Source organism: Cricetulus griseus, chromosome 2 (assembly GCF_003668045.3).
Source record: "Cricetulus griseus strain 17A/GY chromosome 2, alternate assembly CriGri-PICRH-1.0, whole genome shotgun sequence".
Taxonomy (NCBI): domain Eukaryota; kingdom Metazoa; phylum Chordata; class Mammalia; order Rodentia; family Cricetidae; genus Cricetulus; species Cricetulus griseus.
Window position 1 is genome coordinate 396,734,703 of NC_048595.1, and position 13,424 is coordinate 396,748,126.

The following is a 13,424-nucleotide window of genomic DNA, read 5'->3' on the forward strand; positions in this document are numbered from 1 at the left end:
AAAAGGAGTAACAGGAGGTTATTTTCCCAAACAATCGAAGCCAGCCAAGCCGATCGTTGATCAAGGTCATTTTCAGGGGGGCGTGTAGATCAGGACATTGGACAGCAGTGTCAGAGACATAGGACAGGACCGTCAGCATGTGTTCAGACATACAGCCATCTTCTCCTGACATTGAAGTTACGTCACAACAGAACGATATTGAAAACACTGTACTTGCTGTAGAACCAGAAACCAAAACTGCAGAAATAGTTACTGAAGTGGAAATTCCAGCACTTAATAAATGGTCCCACAAAAAAGCACTTGGTCAATGAATGGTTAAGTGAGAGGAATGAAAAGACAGGAAAACCTTCAGACAGCTTTCAGAAAGGCCTCTGCACATAACTACAGATCCAGAGGTGTTAGCTACACAACTCAATTCTTTGCCAGGTCTCACAGCCCCCATGTATACTCTACTCCTAAGCATTATATTAGACTACCGTCACCATTCCTTTTCGAAAACAAACTACTGAAAACATTTCTGGCTCATGCAAAAAGCGAAAGTGGAAACGCCAAGAGTGGCAATTTGGACAGTGAGTTTTTCAGGCCCAAAAGTCTCATAATAGGAGTCCCTCCTGAGATCCACATCTCCTTACCCTCCTGCACTGCAGAGCCAGCTTAGTGTCACTGTCAACCTTAACCTCCCTAATTCCATGACCTCACTTGTAACTTCCCAGCATTCCCCAGGAATCGACAAGAAGAATGTTGAACTCTCCCCCACCATTGGCCAAGGTAATAGCGGACTCCATGGATCCACAAGCCAGGTGCAGAAACAAAGAAGCACTGGCAGTTTCTAACATAATAGCATTAAGAACATTGTGTGAAGCTTTTTTTCTTTTACTTTTCAAACTAACCTAACATGGGCTTCTCACTAGTGACCCTTCCCTAACCTGGCCCCATCCCACACTGTACTGTTACACTTCATAGCTTACAAAACCATCTGGTCTGCCATGTTGTCAGATGATCAACTCTTGGAGGTAGTTGCCAACTCTAGCCCATTTCTTTTCTTTAATGGTTCCTTCCTGGGGGAACCATGGGCAAAGATCCCTGAGAAAGAGGAACTTTTTTTTTTTTTTTAATTGTTTTTTAATCCGAGTTCAAGTCTTGAGGGATTCTTTGATCCTAGAAAGATATAAATCTTCCTTGCTAATTTTATCAATTTTTTTTTCTTAACCCAAGTTTCCCTGCATCTTGAGGGATTCTGTGACCCCAGAAAGAAATGTCTTCCTTGCTAAATGCTTGTCCCATTACTCACCTTTTCCACGTAGGTGGTGCTCATGAACCGAAAGTCCCAAGAGCTGGGCAGGCTGCTGGGTCTTCTTCCAACCGAGGCTCACAATCGACCTTGTCGTGAATGCCTCACTGCATGGAAGGGCCTGTCCCTCTAATGAGCACTGAAGTTCCCAGATCCCCAACTCTATCCAGCTGCATGTTGGGCGCCAGTTGTCCTGACCTGCAGGACATCAACCTGGGGCAAGAGAGTCTGGGATCGGGAATGGGGACAAGAGACACAGAAGGACCACAGGACAGGATTCTGATCAAGTGGCAAACTTTACTTTTCTCAGGCTAGCTTATATAGCCAGGATATTGGGAGGGGCAGAATGGGTTGTTTGTGCACCAGGTGTTGGTATAGGCAGGCTATTAGGAAGTCACAAGGAGGATGTTTGGCAGGGTAAAGAGTTTATGAGTAAGAGATCCAGGAAGGGGTTACCTAGGTGACTGAGCTGTGGGTGGAGGACTGGGTCAAGTTTTTTCTTTTCTTGAGCTGAGGTTCTAACAGGCTGCTATGTAAAGGTTAACTCTGTGGCCTGCCAAGCATGGCCTAGGATCTCATGCCCAGCCCCGAGATTTGGCGCCCAACACTAACCTAGTTGAGTGCTGGAGAATTCAGAGATCTGTCCCATCCAGACAGCAGCACCTTAGGTTAAACTCTAGAATTCCTGAGTTAAGGTCACTTGAGGATGACTCACAGGGAATACGTTTGTGAGATTTAAAGCCATTCTTAGCAATAGCTCTTAGAAATACTGCATTGTGGGAACTCAATCTGTCTCAGCAGCTGGCCAAGTTTAAAGACCAAGTGCTCCTAGATCCTGGAGAATTTAGACGGGGTGATTTGATAAAACACACTGAGCCGATTAGGACTGGCTTCTGCTTTTAGTTAATCTCTTTCCTGTCTTTGAGACAGTCCATTACTGTGTAGCCCTGCTCATTTCAGACTTCTGATCCAAGTAATCCTCCTGCCTCAGCCTGCCAAACTGACATTAAAGGCATGCATCACCACACCTGGTTAAATGATCACACTTTTAACCTGAGCCGGTTATGTGTATAATATCAGCACTTGGGAGGCTGGGTTGAGTGGGAGAGTGTCTTTGTAGGGCACAGTCATTAAACAGAGTTCTGTTCTGTTTTTTTACAGAAAAATTTTGAAAGACCTCTCTTCTGAAGATATACGGGGCAGAAAAGGAGACGTAGAAAATCCTGGCATTTCTGCTGTCACTTCTATGTCTGTTCCAACCCCCATCTATCAGACCAGCAGCGGACAGTACAGTATGTATAGGAGTTGCTTCCATATAGTAGACACACAGAGCTCCTCCCCTCTACAGCTCAGAAGTGATGCCACAATTTTCCTGGCCAGTCTTCTGTCACTTTGGGAGTTTTGATAAATGTTGATGTGTAAGACCACTCAAAAGTCTACTTGGCAGTTGAAGTATAGCTCGGTAGTGAAGTGCTCGACCACCTACCATATTGGCACCTTTCATCCATAAAGAACCTGTCCCGTTTGACCACCTTTCAGCCCCCCATAACCTCTCAGCACTACACCTTCCCGAATCCCTGCAGAGAGAGCCTCCAGTCCATCTTTCACCTGGCTCCTTTCATACCTTATTTTTCTTCTCCATGCCTATAATCCCAAACCTGGAAGGCAGAGGCAGGAGGTTCAGGAGTTCAAGATCATTGTTGGTTATATGGCAGGTTCGGGCCAGCCTCGATTAAATGAGGCCATCTAAAACCACATCAGACCCTAAGAGAATTAAACTTTTGAATAAGATTCTTGCTCCATTCCCTATAGTGACTTTCTTTTACACCTAATATAATACCCCAGGCCTGTAATCCATTTCTGGGTTAGCCTTCCAGTCTGGCCACACAGACTTTGTTTCTGTACCTCCACAGCCCACACAATTTTTTTTTTTTTTTTAAAGATTTATTATGTATACAGTGTTCTGCCCCCAGGCCAGAAGAGGGCACCAGATCTCATTACAGATGATTGTGAGCCACCATGTGGTTGCTGGGAATTGAACTCAGGACCTCTGGAAGAGCAGCCAGTGCTCTTAACCTCTGAGCCATCTCTCCAGCCTCCCCACACAATTGTTTTTATTCTTCAGGGTCTTTGAGGTTGTTACCCCTATGCAGATAGTCACATGGCTAGCCTCATTCCTCTAAATGTCACTTAAAGGGACAACTCTTTTGTTTTTTAAGGCTGATTATTTGTGTGTCTTTCTGTGTGCACACAAAGAGGCTAGAAGAGGAAGTCAGGTGTACTCTTTTTAGCTCCACCTCTTCCTTTGAGCCAGGGTCTCTCCCTAAACTTGGCACTGATGGCAAACTCCAGCAATCCTCCTCTTCAGAACTAGAGTAGAGGTGTACATAGGACGCCTGACTTACTACATGAGCTAGGCTCTTGAACTCGGATGCTCATGATTGTGCAGCCAGCATTCTTAACCAATGAGCCATTTCTCCAGCCATAGAACAAGTCTTTAAGACTGACTCCCCATGCTTGAGGTTTCTTTACCCCTCCAGAGTTCTTTGGACATGTAAGAAACTGGGAACAGTGGTTGCAGAAGTGACAGTGCGGAGGTTGACACTGACATAGCTAAAGCTGTGTGTTTCATTGTCACACACTAGTTTCACTGGCACCTCCCAACAAAGACTTTTAAAGGCAGCAGAAAAGAAAAGGAAAAAACTGCTTAGAAGCTTATGCAAGTATTTCAAGTGGTAAGTGTAAATAACTACAACTACAAACTAGTGCTTAGAGCAGTTCAGTTCAGTAGGATTTTCATATATGATGGCAATGTTTACTGTATTTAGGATAGTAGCCATCAAGCCAAATGAAGCTTTTGGTGACTTGATATGGGACTGGTGGGAATAAGGAACTGAGTTCTTTAATTTTATAGGGTGGCTACATGAGGCTGGTAGCTACTGTATTGAACAGTGAAGCTTTAGAATAAACAGGACAGGTAAATACACGTGGTAAACTAGAACAGGGCAGTTTGCAAACAGAAAAAGTACATTGTTTGCTTATGTCTGATAGCTAAATACTCATCTGCAGCTATGAGTATTTCATACATATATTTGATATATGTTACTATCAGTCCATATGAGGAAGCTAGGAACGGTATGCACCAGAGATAGTAGTGGGTACTACAAGGTATGGAGAGCAGTCACTCCCGCCCTGCAAGTAAATAAATTAGGACAAGCAATGAGAGTTTCTGTTATAGATTTTTGGAAGAGAGACTATGATATCTTTGTCATGTAGAAGAAATGGAGAAAACTTACAACTGTAATTTCAAGAGGAACCTTGAAGTCATGTGCTGAGGTGTATGTAAGTCTGTGCATATGGTAGAGTTGAGTAGGAACTCTGGGACGGCATGTCACTTAGACTCTCTAGTACACAGACAGCTATGTTTTGGCTTCCTGATAACCAAAGTCTGGAAGGCAAACATTAGTTTTGATGTAAAAGGGCACAGGAATGAGGTGTTGGCTCTGATAGAGATTTATAGGGCATCTGTTTGGTCCTGCCTCTCAGGTGTGTCACTTAAGAGGGCAGGAACATAGGTACAATTGAAAATGTAAAAAAAGTGAAAATGTCTGAGGTCTGTGGTTCACAAATGGCTTTCTGATGACTACTCTGGCTGTTCTGGAACTTGTTCTGTAGACAAGACTGGTCTCAGAGATCTACCTGTGCCTCCCAAGTGCTGGTGGGATTAAAGGTGTGCACCACCACGACTAGCTACATTCTTCATCACTTAAGTACTAACATGTAAACCAGTGTCTGCAATAGAAAGTAGAAGTTAAAACATGAGGGAGACTGACCTTCTTTTGGAAATTTTCCATAGACTAATAGTATATCTATCGAAACATACTTTTAAGGGGCTCAGTAGTTGACAATGTGTACTGCTCTTTTGAGACAGGACATCACATGTAGCCCTGGCTGGCCTGGAACTATCTAAACCAAGTTCTGAACTCAGAACACATGCTTTTGTCTCCCAAGTGCTGGGATTAAAGGTGTGTGCTACCGACCTGGCAACACAATTTTGTTTCCAATTTTTAGTTAATGTGTGTGCAGAATGTGTGAAGACATTAGATGAACTCGTGTCCTCAGGCAAGCATCTTTGCTGACTAAGCCATTTCCATAACCCCTAAAACACAATATTCTTTGTTTTTGTTTTCCAAGACAGGGTTTCTCTGTGGCTTTGAGGGCTGTCCTGGAACTAGCTCTTGTAGACCAGTCTGGTCTTGAACTCACAGAGATCTGCCAGTCTCTGCCTCCTGAGTGCTGGGACTAAAGGTGTGCATCACCACCACCTGGCTAAAACACAATATTCTTAACTCTCCATTGTTTTGATACCTGTGCTAGCCTATTGTGATCCTGAACTCATAGTCATACAGGTGTGTCACCATGCCCAGGTTCAGAGAAAACCCTAGAATGTTTGTTTCTTTGCCCCCACCCCAAAGGGGGGAAAAAGTTAGCCATTAATTAGAAATACATGCCTTCTTAGCTATATAGAGTCTGAGCACAGCCTAGACTGTATATGAGATAAGTATGGGGGGGGCATTAGATCTCTAATACCCCAGAAATTTCTGTGGCAAATTAGCAGTTAACAAGAAATGTCCATGAATTCCAAAATGTACCATTTTTGTGAGTCATTGTGTTATTTCACAATTTGGGACTAAATCCTCGGGTAATATGGCTAACCTATAAAATTTTATTAAGATAATTGCTATTTTCAAGAGTGATTTAACCTAATAGAACTACATTCAAATCTATTCTCTATGTCTTTATTGTGGTTTATTCAAGACAGGGATTCTCTATAGGTCTGGTTGTCCTGGAACTGACTCTGTAGACCAGGCTGGCCTTGAACTCAGAGATCCTCCTGCCTCTGCCTCCCCATTGCAGGGATGAAAGGAGAGCGCCACCATGCCCACCTGCAAACCTATTTAAATGTTTGTTTTTTAAGACCTTGGGATTAGTATATTGTATACCCTTACAACTATTTTTTTCTCTCTGGTTAAAGTTGCCATTGCCCCCAACGGAGCCTTACAGTTGGCCAGTCCAGGCACAGATGGCGTCCAGGGACTGCAGACATTAACCATGACAAATTCAGGCAATACCCAACAGGGTACAATCCTCCAGTATGCACAGACTTCTGACGGACAGCAAATCCTCGTCCCGAGCAACCAGGTGGTTGTGCAGAGTAAGTTTGCTCCTTACCTACAGATTTGTCCAAGTCCTCTCTGGGGTGCTTCACCAACACTTTTTTGGCTCTACAGCTGCATCAGGAGATATGCAGACCTATCAGATCCGTACCACACCGTCTGCCACTTCACTGCCACAAACTGTGGTGATGACTTCTCCTGTGACTCTTACATCTCAGACAACAAAGACAGATGACCCCCAACTGAAAAGGGAAATACGGCTGATGAAAAACAGGTAGGTAGTAGATTGATTTCCAGAGTGGGGTAAGTTCTGCACATCTCAAAACACAGTCACATATTACCTAGATAATTAGAAAGGAGGTTTGGATCAGCTCTGTTTTTTACTATGATAGGTTATATCTAGTTCATGCCCAGTGTATCAGTGAGGTCATTTGTAAGTCTCTGTATTAAATGGCCTATCACCTAGACTTCTTCTGTTCTACTTCATCCTTTGAAATAGCATAGTTTACTGTCTGGAGAGATGGTTTGGTGATTAAGAGCACTGGCTGCTCTTCCAGAGGACCCAGATTCAATTCCCAGCACCCACATGGCAGCCCCCAACTCCTCTAATCCCGGCACTCAGGAGGCAGAAGCAGGTGGATCTCTGGATTTGAGGACAGGCAGAGATACACAGAGAAACAAAATTAAATTAAAATAGTGTTGCTAGGCAAAGCTTTTTCAAACACCATTTTCTTACCTGAGATTCTGTGGTGTGGTTCCAGAACCGTACCACAACAAATGCCACAGTATATAATGTGAGGTACGACAGTTGTGCATGTACTATACTTGAGCCATCCAGTGCTGAAGAGACAAGATACATAACTAATTTGTAAAGCTAACATCTTGCTAAGTAGTACCAGCCAGCATTACCTGAGCCGTTTAAATCATAGAAATGGCTTCTCTTCATGGACCTACCTCCACATACTTCTCTCACCTCTCTCCTTACCCTTCCAAAAGAAGAGTCGGGGCTTTACTTTAGAGTAGACCTTGGATTACGGAACCCTTGAGGCTATTCTGATTGGTCAGAAAACAAAACCTTGCCATGGCAGCCTTGAGGCTGCTTCATTTTCTGGCTTGACTAAGCTGGATCATTTGTACCTTTTCACTTAAACACGTAGGGTTATATAAGAGGCCTGACTTCCACATGAAGGAGAGAGCTGTTTGGAACCGTCAGAAATGTCAGAATATTTCTCAGAACTTACCGTTCTAGGTGGGCAGTTTGTGACTCCAGAAAACAGTTAAAATGATAACATCAAGGGCTGGGGAGATAGCTCAGAAGTTAAGAGCCCTGGCTGCTCTTCCAGAGGTCCTGAGTTCAATTCCCAGCCACCATGTGATGGCTCATAACCATCTGTAATGAGATCTGGTGCCCTCTTCTGGCCTTCAGGCATATATATGCAGGCAGAACCCTTTATACTTAATGGTAACATCTAGATCACAGATGATCGTTCAGCAGGTACAGGCTCTAGTCTGGCAATCCTTGGAACCCACATAAAGATGGAAGGAAAGAGACAGCTCCACACAGTTGTCCTTTGACCTCGGTGCAAGCACTATATGGCGCATGTGTCCCCCTCTATACACAAAGTTAAAATTTTTGTTTTTCAAGATAGGGTTTCCTCTGTGTAACTTTTTTTGGTTTCTTTGTGGCTTTGGAGCCTATCCTGGAACTAGCTCTTGTAGACCAGGCTGGCCTCGAACTCCGAGAGATCCACCTGCCTCTGTCTCCCGAGTGCTGGGATTAAAAGGTTTGGACCACCACAGCCTGGCTAAAGTTAAAAATTTTTACAAATCGTCTTAACAGTCACCATGAAACATTTCCATTTGTCTACATTACCCAGGCTGACCTGGAACTGGCTGTCTAGCCAACAGTGACTTTGATTGTGATCTTGCTCCCACTTCCTGAGTACAAGGACTATCAGATTGACTTCACCAAATGGAGCCTTGGGTGGAGTGAGGATCAAGCCCGGGCTTTGTACATGCCAGACAAGCACACCATCAATTGAGCATATCCTATTGCTATATTCACTTTCCTAACCAGGCATGAAAACTTGCTTCTTGAGAAAATGCATATATAATGGGTAACTTTATGTACTGTGTTCAAGAAGAAAAAGAGAAAAGGACCAAGAAACTAGGAGTGACAACACAAAAGGTCACAGGGGAGTGGATTGTAAGGATTACAGTATGGCAGGCTCTCTTCAGACACACACACCCCCCAAAAGGTAAAGTTTTTAAAGCAATAAAGTTAGCATAAAGAACCACGTGGGAACACAAGTGTAATTGAAAATAGCATTTCTTTACTAAGGTGACAGCACGGATTGGATGAGTTTGGTAAAAAGGTAGAGACTACTGTTTTGGAGGTTGCAAGAGATGAAATAAGATAAATGAAATGTATTATGTAAATAGATGAAAACTGATAAGATCTTGTACCCCAAGAAAGGGTCTTACAAAGTTACAAGAGTGCTTGTCCCACATGTGCAGAGCCCTGGGTTTGATCTCTAGTCCCACATAAAACCAGGTGTGGCACAGGCAGGAGGTGGAAGTAAGATGTGAGAATTACAAGGGAGGTTTGAGGTCAACCTAGCTTCCATGAGACTGTCTCAAAAATGACAGAGAAGGAGAGTTACTACAGTAAGATTTCTTTTCTGACAAGTTAACCAGCTCCATAGGGTTTTTAAGAGATTGATCAAATGTATAAACTGCCCCTTTACAATGAGTGAAGGAACCTAGGAAAGAAACAAAATCTGATGAGGTTAGGAATGAAGTAGACCCACAGGATCATGAAGCTACTACCTAAACATGCTGCTGTGCTCTAGAGATAAATCTTTGTTTTGATTTTTGAGCCAGGGTTCTTGGTGTAGTCCTGGCTGCCCTGGAACTCAGTTTGTAGATCAGCCTGGCCTTGAACTCAGAGATCCACCTGTTTCTGCCACCTGATGACTGGGATTAAAGGTCTGTTTCACCTTGTCCAGCCGAAATTCACTTCCTGATTTAGGTTTGATATGCTTAAGAGACAGGGGGCAGTCTTGTAAAGCAACCTGTGCTTTACATGAGGTCACTACACTCAAAGCTAAAAATGTCACTTAAAATTAGTTCATTTGCACAGTTCCTCAGACCCATTGATGAAAGCACTTGATACAGCTCCTGCAGATTCCAAACAGATTGAGGGGCAGGGGAAGGAGACTATTCCTCTGTCCAGAAAGCCAGACCTTGGCAGGTGAAAGTGTAAGTCACTCCTGTGAGGCCAGCTTGAGCCACCTAATGAGAATGTAACTGGTCCCATTATGCAGAACAAGAAAAAAGAAAACTTTAGGCTGACATCCTGGCACATGCCTGTGGTCTTTAAAGCCAGGTTGCACTCTATAGCTCAATTCTGACCCAAGGGGTGGGGGTGTTTATGTATAAGGTGAAATTCAAAACTTTAAATATACATAATAAATATACATAATTGTATGACCTAGAATATAGGAAAGGAGTTCCAACAATGTAACATTCAGGAAAATAATGTAATACTGAATGTGTCTGTCAATGCTTGTGTTTAGAGAAGCTGCCCGAGAGTGCCGCAGGAAGAAGAAAGAGTACGTGAAATGCCTGGAGAACCGCGTGGCCGTTCTGGAAAATCAAAATAAAACTCTAATAGAAGAGCTAAAAACTCTGAAGGATCTTTATTCTCATAAAAGTGTTTGATTCTTTAAAGAAAAAGTATTTTTATGGACTTGCTTAAAAATTAGGTGGATTTTTTTTTTTTTTTGTGGAGTTTTATAAATTCAAAGGTCAAAGAAGCTACTTTGTATTAGATTTTTACAATGCAAAGGTGACAGAGGGTAAGTGGGAATGACCATATCGAAGCTGCTGACGCAACTGGAAGCTCCAGGGGAAAAGTGCTCAAGGAAACAAACGGACTCCGCAACTTAAATAACAGTCTAACCAAAGTGGCAGACAGCATTGGTAAAGCAATCGATTCCCACTAAGTTTATATTTCTTACTATTTCCTAAAATTTGCCATTTCTCTCTCTCTCTCTCGTGTGTGTGTGTGTGTGTGTGTGTGTGTGTGTGTGTGTGTGTGTGTGTGTGTGTGTGTGTGTGTATGCGCACGCGCCTGCCAATAAATTCTAAATTACAAATGTAAAAGAAAGCATAATACATTGCTAAATATGTAAATTATGTGGTCTGATTGTTCCTTGTCATGTTGTCAGGTGTGTTAAATGAGTTGTAACAGTTGGTTTTGTTGGACTTGGGGGAATTTTGAGAAGTTTTAAACAGGCGCAGGGCACACAATGAGTATGGTGATTTGTAACATTTTTATCAGAATGGAAAGAGAATTGTCCTGAAGATTTGACAGTTTAGTTTGTTTTTGCTTCCAGAAGGTAAGGGCAATTTCTCACAAGGATATAATAATTTGTTTGATTCTCTAACCCTGTATGCAGTTAAGAGCATTGCTTGTGCTTTAACAGAATGAAGTGTTTACAGAAGCCCTTAAGATAATTTAAATAACCTGAAGATGCATACCAAAGCTTCCCAGAGGATTGATAATCATCTTCCTGTAGGTTTGTCAGGTTCTAAAGTAGTTACTGAGACAATTTTACATTGAGACTATTTTGTAATGTAGCCAATGGTACCTTTATAGGAGAAGCGACTGCCGATATATTTTTATAGTGAATCTTTATAAATTCTAATGTTGAGTTTTTAATGATTATTTTAAATGTTTATATAGTTTGTTTAGTAAAAAAATAATTTGTATCTCAAACTATCATTTTTATATTATGAGAAAAGTTTTCAATTGGCTGATATTTGAATTGTACTTTTTCTATGAAGTTTATCTAAAGTTAAAGCTGTGGTCAGTACACCAGTATTCTAATCTGTATACACTTTGAAACTGTACTGCAAAACTGTTGTGTGCCTATATAGTATGTTTCATATTGTCTATGAAATTAAAGAAGATTTGATAAGATTAAGTTTGCTGAATGAAAATTACACTGTGTGACATATGAACGCCAAGCCCCGACACACTGTACTGACACTGTGTGGTGGACCTCTAGCCTAAAGTGCAGGTAGTTTCACAGTCATCAGGGTCTCCTTGTGCTTTGATTCAGTCAGAAAGCTATCTGCTGGTACCTGGACATGACACTAGTGCAGTCACTTACCATTGATCCTGTCAAAGAAACCGTTCATTGGTATACTAAAGGCTATTTATTCCTTACTTTTTTCTTTATCTTGCACAAAACTAATCTCAAACTGATGGTTCATCAGCCCCAGTGGGGTCACACAGCCACTGGGTTTGTCAGGGTGTTGTAGCTGTAGCAGGGAATAGTGTTCAGTTGGGAGGTTGTTGTTTTTTTGTTTGTTTGGTTGTGTTTTGTTTGTTTGTTTGTTTGTTTTAGTTTTGTTTGTTTTCTCTGTGGCTTTGGATGCTGTCCTTGAACAAGCTCTTCTAGACCAGGCTGATCTCCAACTCACAGAGATCTGCCTGTCTCTGCCTCTGCCTCGCGAGTACTGGGACTAAAGGTGTGCACCACCACCGCCCAGCCTACTGTCTGTTCTTACATGGACTGGTGTAAATATTTCACCATCTGCAGCTCCAGATAAGGCATATCAGACCCTTTCTAGACTGTACATGCTAGGCCAGCTCCCTGCCAGTGGGGTAGCCCAGTAAGTCATCTTGTGATGACTTTAAAGCAAAGAATGAAGACTAGTTGTCCTTAGCTCACTGGAGTGATCAGTCGTGATGACAGGCAGCATGCACATTCTCAGGAAAATATGAAAGTACATTGTGAGCTGCTCCTGAGAAAGGCTTGACAGATGAGCAGTGGTATGGGTTAGTCAAGAGGCATACTCATCAGTAATATTGAAGGCTTTGGGGGTTAGGGTTGTTTTGTTTTGTGTGGTTTTTTGTTTTTGTTTTTTGGGTTGGTTGGGGTTTTGTGGTTTTTCCAGACAGGATTTCTGTGTATACCAGGCTGTCCTGGAACTCTCTTGTAAAGCAGGTTGGCCAACCTCAAATTCACAGAGATCTTCCTCCTGGGTGCTGGGATTAAAGGTGTGCACCACCACTGCCCAGCCAAAATAGTAATGCTGTTAAGAGATTTCCTGTCTTTTCCTCTATAAAGTGCAAGCAAAGGCACCTGTCACGGTTGAAGGAGTGAGAAGGCTGTTCTAGATTGGCCCTGCCCCTAAATCTTAGGGACTATCCTATAGGAGAGGTTTAGAACACACCTACCCACTGTCCCCTTTTTCTCATTCTTGGAGGTAGATTGTGGTAACTGTGTTACAAATTATATCTTTTCTGCCATTTCATGATTGAGGTCCTTTTTCTCCAAGTTGTTGGCATTCTATGTAGTCATTTGCTGTCTTCAGCTTGGACTTTACATAAATGTGTACTCAAGAATATTATACCACTTAGCTAGTGAGGTCATGGAAGGCCTTTTATACTTCAGTGGGCAGAAGAGAACAGGAGGTAAGTCACCTTCCCACTCCTGTGGAACTCATGCCCTTGAGATTGCTTGCTACAGTAACATCCCCAGAAATGACTAGAATTCAAACTTTAAACCCAGGGTAGTGCCAGATATGGTACACACCTGTAATCTCAGCTGAAACCAAATGGCTGAAGCAGGAGAATCATTTGAGGCCAAGTGTGGTGGCACACTCCTTTAATCCCAGCACTCGGGAGACAGAGGCAGGAGATCTCTGAGTTCAAGGCCAGCCTGGTCTATAGAGTGAATTTTAGGGAAGAGAGACCCTGTGTGTGTGTGTGGGGGGGGGGATATTTGACACTAGCCTGTTGCTTAAAGCCATGTCTCAAAGAAAAACCAGTTTATCCACTCAGAAAACAGTAACCCATGAATTCCATCTCAGACCCGAAAGAGAAAACTGACTCCTAGAAGTTGTCCAGTGACCACCTGGGTGATGTGGCATGCACCTGT

At 42.7% G+C, this 13,424-nt stretch overlaps 1 protein-coding gene across 3 annotated transcripts in view; it reads left to right on the plus strand.

The window, feature by feature from the left end:
- Atf1 (activating transcription factor 1) overlaps positions 1-11,459 on the plus strand; it is a 36,896-nt gene extending 25,437 nt beyond the window's left edge. For 2 of the 3 annotated variants that reach the window (XM_027396572.2, XM_035440871.1), the window contains 4 exons: positions 2,453-2,583; positions 6,327-6,506; positions 6,583-6,742; positions 10,047-11,459. In XM_027396572.2, coding sequence (XP_027252373.1) covers positions 2,453-2,583; positions 6,327-6,506; positions 6,583-6,742; positions 10,047-10,191 — 616 coding nt within the window. In that variant the 3' untranslated portion in view covers positions 10,192-11,459. Of the gene's footprint in view, positions 1-2,452; positions 2,584-3,956; positions 4,027-6,326; positions 6,507-6,582; positions 6,743-10,046 lie in introns of those variants that run through there. The other variant, XM_027396574.2, reaches the window with a different exon arrangement.
- Positions 11,460-13,424: the final 1,965 nt, after the last annotated feature.